At 38.2% G+C, this 14,419-nt stretch overlaps 1 protein-coding gene across 1 annotated transcript in view; it reads left to right on the forward strand.

Annotated features, from left to right (window-relative positions):
• Window positions 1–14,419, forward strand: part of SLIT2 (slit guidance ligand 2) — a 263,385-nt gene that overhangs the window by 195,147 nt on the left and 53,819 nt on the right. Inside the window, 6 exon segments of the mRNA XM_032109098.1 lie at window positions 142–289; window positions 2,782–2,784; window positions 6,348–6,422; window positions 11,709–11,797; window positions 11,800–11,872; window positions 13,424–13,567. Coding sequence (XP_031964989.1) covers window positions 142–289; window positions 2,782–2,784; window positions 6,348–6,422; window positions 11,709–11,797; window positions 11,800–11,872; window positions 13,424–13,567 — 532 coding nt within the window.

A 14,419-nucleotide genomic window follows, 5' to 3' on the forward strand; every position in this document is an offset into this window, starting at 1 on the left:
AGTATCACGAAGTTATCATGCATTTCCCAAGTTGCCCCACCCATTATCTGCATTGCAGACGTCTTTCAACCCCTCTCACAAGAAGCAAATTTTATACTTTATTGACTTAGTATCTGTGTTTTGACTTGAACTCTTCTACAGGCACTGAAGATTACAGATCCAAATTAAGTGGAGACTGCCTTTGCAGATTGGGCCTGCCCTGAGAATGTCGCTGTGAAGGGACCACAGTGGACTGCTCCAATCAGAAACTCAACAAAATTCCTGATCACATCCCCCAAGACACAGCAGAGTCTGTAAGTTGTATGAACCCATAAGAAAGGATTATTACTTATGGAGAAACTAACTAAAACAGTCAAATATAAAACCACAGCTTACTTTTTTTTGAACAGCAAAATTAAAAGTAACCTCTGTGGTGCCACTTCAATGGACTAAATATTCATAAAAAATATTATGCATTATTTCAATACCCTGTAGCCTTAAAAACCCATGATAAATAAATAGGTACCTATTCTATGTTTCTAGTTTTTCAGGACCTGAGCAACCCACTTGGATTTTTGAAAGGTAGTGGGGTTTATTTTACTTTTAATTTTTAACTACAGGAGAAGTAGGGCACCAGTAACCAGAGGGGTCTGTCTTAAAAAGTGCTGCCTAGATGTTTAAACAGACAGAGCTGATCGCTATGCAAAGCACACATTACATTTATCAGGCAGGAGACCAGAGGAAGATAAAGCAGACAAACAGGACAGAGTTGGGTTAAGAAGATGAGATAATATATAATGAATAGAGATGGGCAGAGAAGAACTCAGAGATTATTACTTGCTTAATAAGTGACATATGGGAATGATTTTGTAGGCATTACAACTGGATGTAGTCTTCGAGCAGGGAGTGAAAGATAAAAATAAGACAGCTTTACAAGGCTTCCCCATGTGCAAAGAATACTATGGGAGTGCAGAGGTGGTTTGAAGGATTGGCAGAAAGGTAGATGAAAGTGGCTGTCATTGCAGAGCAAAAGTGGAAGGAAATAGCTGGTTTTCCTAGGAGATTCAGTTTAAAGAACAAGGCAAAATGTTGAGGGGAAAAAAAAAAGAGAGTTTGATTTGATATAGTAAAGCAGTATAGAGATGTGGAGACAAGAGTATTGTGATCAAGTTGTCACCCACAGGGGTGAGATGAGCAACAGGATGGCACATCTCTTAGAAGAGCAGTCTACAGCTGGCATCAAGCAGCAGTATGCAATGAGATATGAAATAATGAGAGTATTGTTAAGTATTTGAATACCTGGAGACGAAAAGGGATTCAAAACTGAAGTATTTTTAAAACACAGATGGAGACTTTTGTCTGTCTCTAAGCTGGGAGAATGAGTTGAACTTAGTGATGGTCTGTGCTGGTTTGGCTGGGGTAGAGTTTAATTTTATTCACAGTGGATAGTATGGGCTTATGATTTGGATTTGTGCTGACACAGGGTTGATAGTATAGTGATGTTTTGTTATTGCTGAGCAGGGCTACACAGTGCCAAGGCCTTTTCTGCTTTTTATGCTGGGAAGGAAGTTGGTGTGCCTGGGAGGCTGGGAGGAGGCAGAGTGAGGACTGGTGACCAAAACTGACTGAAGGGCTATTCCGTTCCTGTGACATTGTGCTCAGGATGTTAAAGGGGAGGAAGAAGGAGGAAAGGGAGGACATTAGGAGTGATTGTGTTTGTCTTTGCAAGACACTGTTACACATGAAGGAGTCCTTGCTCTCCTTGGGGATGGCTGAACACCTCTCTGCACGTGGAGAGCAGTGAATTAATTATTGTTTTTCTTTGCTTGTGTGCTTGGCTTTTTTCTTTTACTATTAAAACTGTCTTATCTCTACCCATGGAGATTTCTAGCTTTTACCCTTCTGGTTCTCTCCCCGATCCTGCTGGCGGGGACGTGAGCGAGTGGCTGTGTTGAACATGGTATCTTGCTGGGTTAAACCACAACATGTTTCTTATTACAAATCTGAAAATTACAATCAGAGAAAAAAATGGATACATGTCTTGGATGAAGGGAGATAGATTCAGAAGAGAAATACATTTTATGTTATCCAATATTTTGGGATAATTTTTTTTAAATTTAAAAATAAAAGCTGATGGAATAGGTAACAGGTTAAATTGTGGCAGGAGATCATAAGTAGTGGTTGTAAATACGATAGTTACTGAACCAAGAGATGAGAAATGGAGTCTGTTGAAGTGATTAAGCATGTATTGCTTTGATTTTTAGGAGGAAACATGTTTAATTGTCTCTTCTCTGAAGAAATAATAATCTTAATTTAGCATTTTAATTGGTTTTTCTCATTCATTTTTTTACATGTGGAAGATAGTGTCAGGTGTTTCTCTTCCGTAATTATGGTTCCTACCTGTTAAATTCAGAAGGAACAATTAGATAACCAAGCTTCATCTACTCTATATCCTAAACACTCAAATTTCAGTCAACAATTTTTTTTTGACTAAATGTTTGGTTACAGAACTTCTTTCAGAAAACATCCAGTCTTGTTTGAAATGTTAGTGGATTAAAAAATCCACCTTTCCCCTGAAACTTTTACAGAAGGTAATTATTTCCTTTCACTTCTGTAAATTTTTTTTTAACTGAGAACTTTTAGTTTGAGATGGAATCTACCACTCTTCGGTTTCCATCATGGCTGCCTTTATAGTTTTTGCTGTTAAAGAGCCCTCTTCTTTCCAGCATTCTATCCAAGTATAAGGGTGTTAAACTGTGACAAAGTCATTATTCAACCTTCTATTTCTATGGTACTTGATAGGCTGTACGGATTGTCCTTCAAGCCATTTGATATAATAAAAATTTCAATAGTCCTGAAAATATTCTAGAGAGGATAGAAAAATTGCTTCTTCATTTTTTTACTCCGCTAAAAATCCATTTGCTCTAGCCAAATACACTCTTTTAGGTGTTTGCCTCACTGATGCAAAAGTTACAGCTCTTTCTCTTGTTTCCTTCTGTTATTCCTGGTCTTCGATGTGTTGTCTTTGTTGTTCATCTTGGGACTTCCCAGTCTAGTTCTAGGCCCATTCTTTGATTTCCAGTTCACAATATTTACTGGCATGTATGAGAATAGCAGCTAGTTAGCCTTTTTTTTTTTTACCCACAAAATGTGATATAAAAATACTTGTTAGAGTCAAATTACATTGATGCTTCTGTAGGTGATGAGGAGAGCTAGACTAATTGCTGCAGGATGATGTTTGGAGTTGAATCTCAGCTTGGAAATGAAGATCAAAAGTAAGGAAAAAAGGGTGTCCAAAGGTAGGCAACAAAGATGGTGAAGGGCCTTTGGGGGAAGCCGTATGAGGACCAGCTGAGGTCACTTGGTCTGTTCAGCCTGGAGAAGAGGAGACTGAGGGAGACCTCACTGCAGTTACAACTTTGTCATAAGGGGAAGAGGAGGGCAGGCCACTGATCTATTCTCCCTGGTGACCAGTGACAGAGCCAGGAGCTGGACCCGATGATCCTTGGGTCTCTTCCAACTCTGCATATTCTCTGATTCTCTAAAAAAGTGTCCATTGTGTAGATTGCAACAGTAATAATATCACAGGAAAAAAACCCTATTTCTTCGAAGTAGTTGTTTTCTTTTTTAAAAATCTGAAAATATTAATGTTGTTCAAGGCAGATACTTAATTTTTTAAAGTTAAAAAAATTATAACTAAACCAACTAACTGCTGTTTCTAACTTCCCATTTTGTCGCTTGCTCACAGTCTTCCAGAAAAGCAGTGAAAATATCTGTGTAATCTGCCAATTTTGATATAAAGTACACGTCTGTAATTGCACCCCAGAAATAAAATATTTTTCAGGTAGCTTTCTAATACATAGGAAAAGTCAGGAAGCATTTCAGAAATCATTCAAACCAAAGTCCCCAGGATAAATGCTAAATAAGAAATAATTTCAGTCTTATATGTTGAATTTTTAAAATGATTATACAATAGATGATAACCTAACAAGGTAATTTTGGAAAGCATGAATATCACTGCACTATATTGCCTTCCAGGAAAGTTCAGCTATTGTTCAAAAACATGCAATATCTTAGCCATTGTGTTACTAAAACAGGAAAAAGCATCAAATATTCCATCCAAACAGAATGTATAGACATCATCATCAAATGCCTCTGTTTACTTTTTTATTTTGAGAATGGTATTTCAGTACTTTTCTTTGACTAAACCAGATAAATGTAATTTTAAGATCATTTTCTTGATCTAGTGATTGATAGGTAACAACTATAGTTGCTGTCTTTACCAGTGAGGAGCACTGGGCTCAAAAAATAATATTAAGATCCAGAATGGAGATCACATCTGTAAACTTTCCAGCCATGTGTAATAATTTTGATTCCATTGTGTGTGGACTAATTTAAACAAAATAAATACAATTTAAATGAGAATTAAAATTCTACATATGAAATTAGATAGAACTATATAGCACCGGACATACAAGAGTGAGGAAAAACCAGCAAGTAGGTCAAGATAAAAGGATGTGGTTATCATACATATTAAAGATGAAGAAGTGCTATTGGGCACTAATGCAAATTTCATTTCAGGATATAGGTATAGGAATGTAGCATGTAAATTATATTAAATAATTATTGTACTGTACATAGCAGTAGTAAACTATCAGCTGGAATACTGTGTTAAAGGCCTCACTTTTCAGGATGGATATAATTGCTCAGAAAAAGATTCAAGGAGAACAAGAATCATGGAAAAGAAGACTGGAAAGGTTGAGGGCATTTGTGTGAAAGAAACTTGAGGGACAGACAAAGTAAATTACTTTTAATAGGTAGAAGATTGTTGCAAAGAATAAATGATCAAATTGTTTGCCTTTTTCAATGGGGTTAGAAATGTTTTCAGTAGAGCAAGTATTATTAGAAACAGTAAATGTTTTCATTATTAAGTTATTCTTCTAGATGGTATAGCACTTGAAAAGTATTTGAAGATGTCAACATTTATAGAATGGTCAGTGCTTCTGTTGTTGATAGAGAGGGTAAAGAAAAGGCTGTTTAGAGTGAAGTAATTTTGTTAATTGACAATGTGCAAGAATATTTTATATGGTCCCACTAAAAATGATACCAAATCATTCAGATGATTTTTAGAGGTGATAGCATCTTCTGAAATTCATGTTTCTTGTAATTTGGTGTGGTATACGAATGTTTTGTGTATATCCAAAAACTTCTGTCTTCTTTCAGTTTGGTTCCATATTGAAACTGTTGTACAACCATATCTTCAGATTTACAACCTTAATTTCCCTTCTGGCTATCAATGAGAATGAACAGGAGGGAAGGATGTACAAGCAGCTTTCTTTAATTTTCTAGGGTTTTTTTAAACTTGTCTTGCAGTAAGACAATTCTGAAAAGCATTCTGGGTTTAGAATTATGCTGAATTCCATTTCACGGTGATCTTGTCAGTCATATCTTCTAAAATCTTTAAAGAAAAGCTGGACAGACTCCCTTCCTTAATATTATGGCATAATAAAATAATATTATTTTATGAAAAATAATAATTAGAGCATATAAAGGATCTAAGACTCTTAATTTCCATTTTCTTTCAAGAGAGGAAATAGGGAGTACTGGGTCAATGCAGGTAATTTTTGAACTATAGATGGTCCCCTAACCTAGCTGCTGTTAAAGGTGTACTGTACTGTAAGCCTTGATACCTGTGCAGGAAAGAGAAGTGCCCAGCTGGTATTTGTTGCTCATTGCATATCTTCTTACAGTGCTACAAGTCAGCATTAAATGCTGTCTTAAGCAATATATGTGTGCCAGCTGTAGTAGTATGAAGATAAATCATGGTGAGAGAAGTGTTTTTAAGTTCATGGGAAGACCAATGCAGTGGGTACCCTATTCAAAAGAAGAGTAATTATTTCATTCTTGTAAATAGTGTTCTGTGAGTACCTCCAGATGTCTGGCAGACTCCATCTGATATCCTTTAAAGAACAGAAGACTAATCTTCAGTGGTTTATATGTCCTTCTTAAAGACTTTTATTTATAAGTTGCCATGGAATCCTTCCTTAGTTACATTTTTGTTTGAAAAATTAAAAACATCATCTTATATTCCTTTTCGATTTCAGCTATATAAAATTTTGTGATCAGGTTTTAAAAATGTCTTACATATGTCTAAGTTCAACTAATGAGAATGTTCATTCACAGGAATGAGAATGTTCATTCACAGGAATTATCAAAATTAGAAATGTCACTATATAAGGAATTGTTCTTCAGCTACCAGTTAAACATCAGCTATCCAGGGAAACCAAACTGAAAAGTTCACTTAATGTGGAACATTCTGTACCAGTGCCTGAATAATTTTTTTCTGACATTGATGTAATTTCTTTTAGGCGACTAAATAACAATGAATTTTCAGTCCTGGAAGCTACTGGAATCTTTAAGAAACTTCCTCAGCTGCGTAAAATGTAAGTGCAACTTCAATGACCTTGTCTATTCAGATAGTGTATTAGCTCCTTGCTGTGTCTCTCCACCTTTCTTAGTTCTAATGTACAAAAGATTCAGTATATTCCAATCGAAAATCAAGAATGGGTTTAAATTAATCCCTGAGGTAGGTCAGAGTTGGCAGCTCTTCTCTATGGGGCTTGGCACTGCCAGCAACCACTTCTCATGGTGTATAGCTCCAGCACCTTTGTGGCAATGTCCAGCCAGCTGGTCTGTTGTGCAGCCACAGCAGGGAGCTCGCAGTATAAGCTGCTTAGAAAAGATTCCAGTAATCTTTTGTAACTTGCTGTATTACTCTCTAACCAGACAATTTTGCCTCTTACAGCACATTAAGGACATGCCATTGTTTCTGTGCTCCATTAAACTGTCATTAGGTGAGGGGAATATCAAAATTAAAATGACTGAAAAAAAGTGGTTTGATAGGTCGTCCATGTAAAGCCATGTTAACAGTTAATATTTTAAGAGGAGTTTATAATTTTACCAGTGCAGTTGTTTCTAAAAATAAGACTGTGAAAATCTTTTCTTTAGCCTATGTAAAAGATGTATATGAGGGTAGATCATTTAGTTAGACTTTGTGACTCTGTGCTCAATCGTTTCAGGATTAAATCCAAACATAAATAGTAAGTGAAGAAAAATGCAAGTGGAAATAGATTAGTAGTCACCAAGTGACTACCATTTGTAAGAGATCAGTCTAAATTATTAGCGATCAAAATCTTAAGGGAGCAGTAGTATTGCTTCAACTATTGTTAGCCTTAACCAAATCCTTGCTGGCATGATCACAATTAGTTAAATATTTATTACTGATTTTTTAGATAAAAAGATTTTAAAAATTCCAACAATGTAAAATGACCTTGCCTTTGACCTCTCCACTTGAGTACACCTTGCCACTTTGAATTGGGCTGTGATAATTAGAAAAAAGAATGTAGGAATGTCTGGCACAACAGTGTTCTGGTGCTATATAGTAGATAACGCTGTTTTCTTCAATCTTCAAGAATCTCAGATTAGCACTTTTTACAACTACCGTGTACTTCGGAACTATCAAGTATCAATACAAAGCATCAGTGGACAAGGAAGGGGCTATAGATGTCATTCATCAGGACTTCTATAAAGCCTTTGACATGGTCCCCTCCAACATCCTTCTCTCTAAATTGGAGAGAGTTGGATTTGATGGGTGGGCTTAGATGGATAAGAAATTGTTTGGACAGCAGCATCCAGAGAGTAATGGTCTGTGGATCAGAGTCCCACCAGACATCAGTGACAAATGGTGTCCCTTAAGGACCTATATTTAATGTCCTCATCAATGACATAGAGAAAGTGATCAAGTGCACCCTCAGAAAATTTACAGATGACACCAAGCTGAATGGTGCTGTTGCCACACCTGAAGAATGGCATGCCATCCAGAGAGACCTGGACAAGGTGCAGGGGGGAGTCCTGGGAACCTCATGATGTGCAATAGCCCAAGTGCAAGGTGCTGCACCTGGGTCCCGGAAACCCCAAGTATCAATATGGTTTCAGGGATGAACAGAAGAGACTTGGGGGTATTGGTTGACAAGAAGGTCATGACCAGGCAATGTGTGCTTGCAGTCCAGAAAGCCAAATGTGTCCTGGGCTGCATCCAAAGCAGTGTGGGCACCAGGGCGAGGGAGGGGATTCTATCACTCTACTCCACTCTGGTGAGCTGCATCCAGCTCTGGGGTCCGCAGCACAGGAAGGACATTGACCTGTTGGAGCAAGTCCAGAGGAGGCCACCAAAATTATTAGAGGAATGGAGAGCACATCTCCTACAAGGAAAGGCTGAGAGATTTGGAATTGGTCAGCCTGGAAGAGGGCCTCAGAGTGACCTAATTGTGGCCTTTCAGTATCCAAAGTCAGCCTACAAGGAAGGTGGAGAGAGACTTTTTGCAAGGGCGTGACAGAACGAGGAGGAATGGGTTTAAACGGAAAGAGAGTAGGTTTAGATTAGATATCAGAAAGAAATTCTTTACTGTGAGGGTGATGAGACACTGGGAAAAGTTGCCCAGAGAAGCTGTGGATGCCCCATCCCTGGAAGTATTCAGGGCCAGGTTGGATGAGTCTCTGAGCAACCTGGTATAGTGAAAGTTGTCCCAGCCTACGGCAGTCTGATTGGAACTAGATAATAGTTAAGGTCTTTTCCAACCAAAGACATTCTATGATTGCAGGATTCTAGAAAATAAATAAAATGCTTCATGCTTCATACATGCACATGCATACACACACATATGTATATCAGATCTTCATATTTAACCATATTCCTTTTAAGTTGAGGAGGTGTTCAAGACAAAAGAAAAAAAAAAGAATATTAATCAGTCTTGGGGTACCTGTCTGTTGAAACTCCCACAGGCTTTAAAATCTGGTTAATTTAAAAGGCAAAAAAATTTAAAAAGATAAATAAAAAGTTAACTATTTTAATAATACTGCTCCATAACTTCCTAATATAGTTATCAGTTGTTACAACATTTTTTCATTGAGAGAATAACACAGTGACTGCTTAAGCATTACTGGAAAGCAGTGAAGTACTAGTGTTACAGAGACACCAATATGAGTGAATTCTATACTTTTGTGAAGTTCGTATTTCTTTTGGAGGTTCAAGATAGGTGCAAAGATATTTCTGCACAGATGACATTGAAAAATTAAGGCCTAAATGTTTCATTGATTGGATGCTTCATCAGTAACAAAGCATGTGTATGGACTGGAACATTGATTAGCAATGCAACATTAATCTCTAAAATATCTGTGTGAAATGGGTGAAGTAGTATCTGTGTTACCACAAGAACAAAAAAGATTTTAGGAAACTAAGGGCTTGACATGGACAAGCCATCTGAGATTAGAAACAATTAGTTTCTTGCTTCCAGTCTTCCACAGCACCTTGCAGACTGAACAGCTCTACTGTTAAACTAAATGAAAGCGGTGATTGTGGATGTTGTTTACTTGGACTTTAGCTAAGCCTTTGACACCATATCCCACAGCATCCTCTAGGATAAACTGGTTGTTCATGGCTTGGATGGACTTATACCTCACTGGATAGAAGAATGGCTGGATGGTTGGGCCCAGAGGATAGTGAATGAAGTTAAATCCAGTCAGCAGACAGTCACAAGTGGTGTTCCCTAGGGCTCAGTGTTACGGCCAGTTGTGTTTAATACTTGTATCGATGACCCGGATGAGAGGATTAAATTCACTCTCTGCAAGTTTGCAGATGATCCCATTTTGGGCGGGAGTGTTGATCTGCTGGAGGGCATGAAGGCTCTGCAGAGGAATTCAGACTGGCCAAGGCCAACGGTATGAGGTTCAGCAAGTCCAAGTGCCAGGTCCTGCACTGTCACAACATCCCCATGCAGTGCTGCAGACTTGGGGATGGAAAGCTGCCCAGCAGAAAAGGACCTGGAGATGCTGGTCGACAGCCTGGTGAACATGAACCAGTGTGTGCCCAGGTGGCCAAGAAGACAAATGGCACCTGGCCTGTATCAGCAATAGTGTGGCCAGCAGTACCAGGGCAGTGATTGTCCCTCAGTGCTTGGCACTGGTGGCAGTGGTTGTTCCTCAATGCTTGGCACTGGTAAGGCCACATCTTGAGTACTTAGTTCAGTTTTGGATCCCTCCCTACCAAAAAGACATTGAGGTGCTGGAACGAGTCCAGAGAAGGGTAACAAAGCTGCTGGAGGCGTATGGAGCCCAAGTGTGATGAGGAGCAGCTTAGGGAAATGGGTTGCTTAGCCTGGAGAAATGGAAGCTCAGTGGGGACCTTTCATGTCTTTACAACTATCTGAAAGGAGGTTGTAGTGAGGTGGCGGTTGTCCTTTCTCCCAGATGACAAGTGACAAGATGAGAGGAAATGATATCAAATTGCAGCAGAGGAGGTTTAGTTTGGTTTCTCCATGGAAAGAGCTGTCAAGCAGTGGAACAGGCCACCCAGGGAAGTGGTCTGGACTTGCCATCCCTGGGGAATTTAAAGGTTTTAGGGATACCTTTTTGTAATGGACTTGGCAGTGCTGGATTAAATGCTTGGACTTGATGATATTAAAGGTCCTATCCAACCTAACTGATTCCATGATTGTATCCTTCCTCACAGGCAAGTTGTAGGTTACATTTCAGTTGTAGGTTCTATTTCAGGTTAGAGAGAGTAGTCAGCACTAAAGATTAAGCCACAACTTCTTGGGTTTTTTTTCTAAGAAATAGTATCTTTCTTGTTTTGAATGATTTAAACACTATTCTAAAAATTGCATCAAATAATGTTTGATTTTCTTCCCAATACCATTAATTCCATCAAAGAGTCTTTAGCTTTACTTCCATTCACTTTGTCTCAGAGAGTTTTTTAAGACCTTTTGAAAAATCGCTAGTGTATTATAACACTAATTTAATGTGTAGCTATGTACTTCTGTAATACGTGTAACTAATGATATGAAACAAACAAAACAAAAGGAGACTAACATGAAAATATCTAAGAAAATGTTGTGCTGTTGCGTATGTATGCTTTTGTGTATATATAGTACAGATCCTACACATTTGGGATGTAATTTCCATATTTCAACTAAATCGTAACTACTAAATACTTTGGCAATATTTTAGGTCATTTTTCCCACCATTTTGATCCACTTTGCATGCAAATTGCAGATAAATGAACTATCTTGCTTATAAACCCTGCCTTCTAACTAATGTCACAAATTATTAACATTTCATGTACTGTTTACATTCACACCTTCCTTTACATATGTTGCTGTTTATACTGTTTTCCTATATTTGTCTATCAAGCTAAAATAAATCAGAGAGGTTAGTTGTGCTGAACTCATACAGTATAATTTTGTTATTAAATTCATCTAAAAATACTACAGAGGCTGGAGACCTGAAAAAATATAGTTAGAGATACGATTCAAAATTAGGAAAATATGTTCTTGTGGGACTGCAGCATGGGTTGGGTAATTGCCATTATTTAAAAACATCTTCCAAAGATTACTTTAAAAATCTTTGCTTCTTTAATTAGAAGGGCATACAAATTTTTTTACTGGTTTGAAGTTGAATGGTATATTTATATTTTGTGCTTTTACACAATAACTTGACTGTTGCATCGAGATTGCATTTGATGATCTTGGAGGATATTAGTGGGCCTTAGTGGAAAACTAAGATTCTAAGTTTGTCTTGAAATTTATGCAGTCTGCAGCATTTAACAGTTAATTTAGGATATTTATAAAAGAAAATCCTCTCAGTTCTTCTCTGTTTCTGTTCATGCGTAATAGAAACCTGAGCAATAACAAGATTACAGATATAGAAGAAGGAGCATTTGATGGAGCCTCTGGTGTGAATGAACTCTTGCTCACAAGCAACCGCTGGAAAGTGTTCAACACAAAATGTTCAAAGGACTAGAAAGTCTCCAAAACACTGTAAGTATATTTATTTCAGTGTGTTTTATTCTTCTTTTCTCTCCAGTATTTTTGAGAATATTATTGTATCTGTCCTAAAAAAAATTATTTTGGTAGAATTAGCTATGGATTATTCAAGCATATTTTAGTTTTTGTTCCTATTTTACAAGAAGCTATACATTGTATTAATTTATTAATTATTAATTATGGGTATAATGAGTCCTCTAAAGCAATGAAGCAATTGAGAATGGGTAAACATCCAACTTCAGAAATGGAAATGGGAATAATCATCAAAGTAACAGAATTTTGCACGGGAATTACACATTTTACGTAATGGAGTCTGATTCATTTCAGCTCAGCCATTACTGGGAATTGCTGGAGGAGGAAATTGTTCTAGTGTGTATTGAAATGTGGGAAATGATTCTCTCCTAAGTAATTTTTCTGTCATTTCAACAGTGAAGGCAAGATTAAAAGCACTATATCTTGAACTAATTTCATTCTTTTCCATGAAGCAGTTTAGTTCTTTCCACTCAAAAAGGAGTTTATGCAGTCTGCATGCATCTTGGCCTTCTTCAGAGAGCCTGTCCTCCTGATCTGCAGGCCAGAGCCAAGATTAAATGGTCTTTGGGGTTTCAGCTGTCCACAGACATTAGGTATTTTAAATAAAGCACGTCTACAGTTTCTAACCTTGTAGTTAAAGCTGCTAAAATTTTTTAAAGCAGCTAGTCCTAGACAAGAGCATGGGGGAAAATTACCATCTTTCAGTGGACAGAGAGGAGAACAACAGACTTCAAAGCTCTTAAGTTTTATAGAAATTCGAGAGATTTTAGAATAGCTTAGGATTCTGAAAGCTGTACTGTCTTAGAGTCATGCTGAGGAGGAGTCAGGGTAGCTTGATTTTATTTGAATGAAATGCTTCTGAATGCAGTAGAAGTGGTTTCTGGAATTTGTCCTAAGGAAAATTGAAGTGAAGGGGCTTGAAGAGGAGGTCAGCTGGTACATGCCTCCGCTCTATATAAATAGCAGTTCTGGAATCATCAGCCTTGGAAATATGAAGAGAGGGCTGCTGTGTTTCTCTAATTTGGGGAATTGCAAACAGTTTCATTTCTTGTCAATTAAAAATTCATAATTACTGCTTCTCGTATTGAAAAGAACAAGAAAAACCACAAATGCCATGGGGAAACTGGAGTAGGCTGCCAAAGAGGTTGTGGGGTCTCGTCTGGAGATACTCAGAAGCTACCTGAACACAATCTTGAGTAACTCTCTAGGGAAAAGCTCTAGGGAACCCTGCTGAGCAGGGAGGTTGGACCAGATGATCTCGAGTGGTCCTTTCCAAGCTTACGCATTCTGTGATTCTGTGAAACACACCTTGCCTTTGTGAAACTGACCCACCTGTCTTCCAGCCTGCTCCACACACATTGCACTCAGTCTCTTCAGTGAGGAGACAGGCAGCACAGGGGTCACTGCACTGGTGGTCTCTTCACTGGCAGCAGCCCCTTTGGAGTCATACCTCTTGGTCCTCACTCCAGCAGTCACTTCAGCCCCGGTCCTTGCCCAGGCTAAGCTGAAAAATGCTGATCCTTCTTTCTCAGGATGCTGAGGAGCAACAGGGTGAGCTGTGTGGGAAACGACAGCTTCACAGGGCTGAGCTCTGTCCGCCTGCTCTCTCTGTATGACAACCAGATCACCACTGTGGCGCCCGGCTCCTTCGACACGCTGCATTCGCTCTCTACGCTGTAAGTCACGTTCTTCTTTTACCATAACCATATTTAAATCTCTGACCTTTGGGGGGCATTTCCCTTAATACTTTGATGTGTAATTTCACAGCACATGGTAAAGTTAAGGGATAAAAAGATTTTATAGAGGCAGTTTTGAGAAATTTTATTTTATGGACCACCTTGGGCACATGAAGAGTATGTTTTCATGGTGCCCTTTGATACAGTGTTAGACTGGTTTGCAGGAGTGTCCGAGAAGGCAGGAAAAACACCCTGGTCAGTCCCCTCGTGGAAGCCCCCTGATCTAAACCAGTGTAGAAAGCCACATTTTGGGTAGACAGCACACAATCACAGCTGGTCAGATTACCATGTGTCTTGTCCTTCTGCCCTGTGCCACAAAGTTACTAGCTTAAATTTCCTTGGCCTGCTGAGAATCTTAATTCATATGTGTTAATAATGAAGCTTCAGTCATATTTTCTATAAAAGAAGCATCTTTTTTTTTATTTAAATATTGTATAATTTAAGGGAAGTGCAAAGAGTAAGCAAAGCTGCCACTCAGTTTCGTGAAGAAATGCTGGTTGTAGGTAGCATCATTCAGGAAAGTACTTAATCCCCTTTTTACATGAAAAGTGACACTTCGCACCCAGTTACTAATTTTGCATATTAAGGATGACATGTTTATAAATAACAGAATTGTCGATAGGTTTGTGGTGAAATAAGGAAATGCCAAAAGTACTGAGGTTTTTAGAAGTAAATTCATTTTTGTAACTGGCATGTAATCAACTTAGCTGTCATTTCAGATAGGAAACTTATTCTCTGGAGCAAATAAAAGATGGAAATCTTGAGATGATAAATTAATGGAATAGCTGTTGT

This window comes from Corvus moneduloides, chromosome 5, assembly GCF_009650955.1.
Source record: "Corvus moneduloides isolate bCorMon1 chromosome 5, bCorMon1.pri, whole genome shotgun sequence".
In the NCBI taxonomy this organism is placed as follows: domain Eukaryota; kingdom Metazoa; phylum Chordata; class Aves; order Passeriformes; family Corvidae; genus Corvus; species Corvus moneduloides.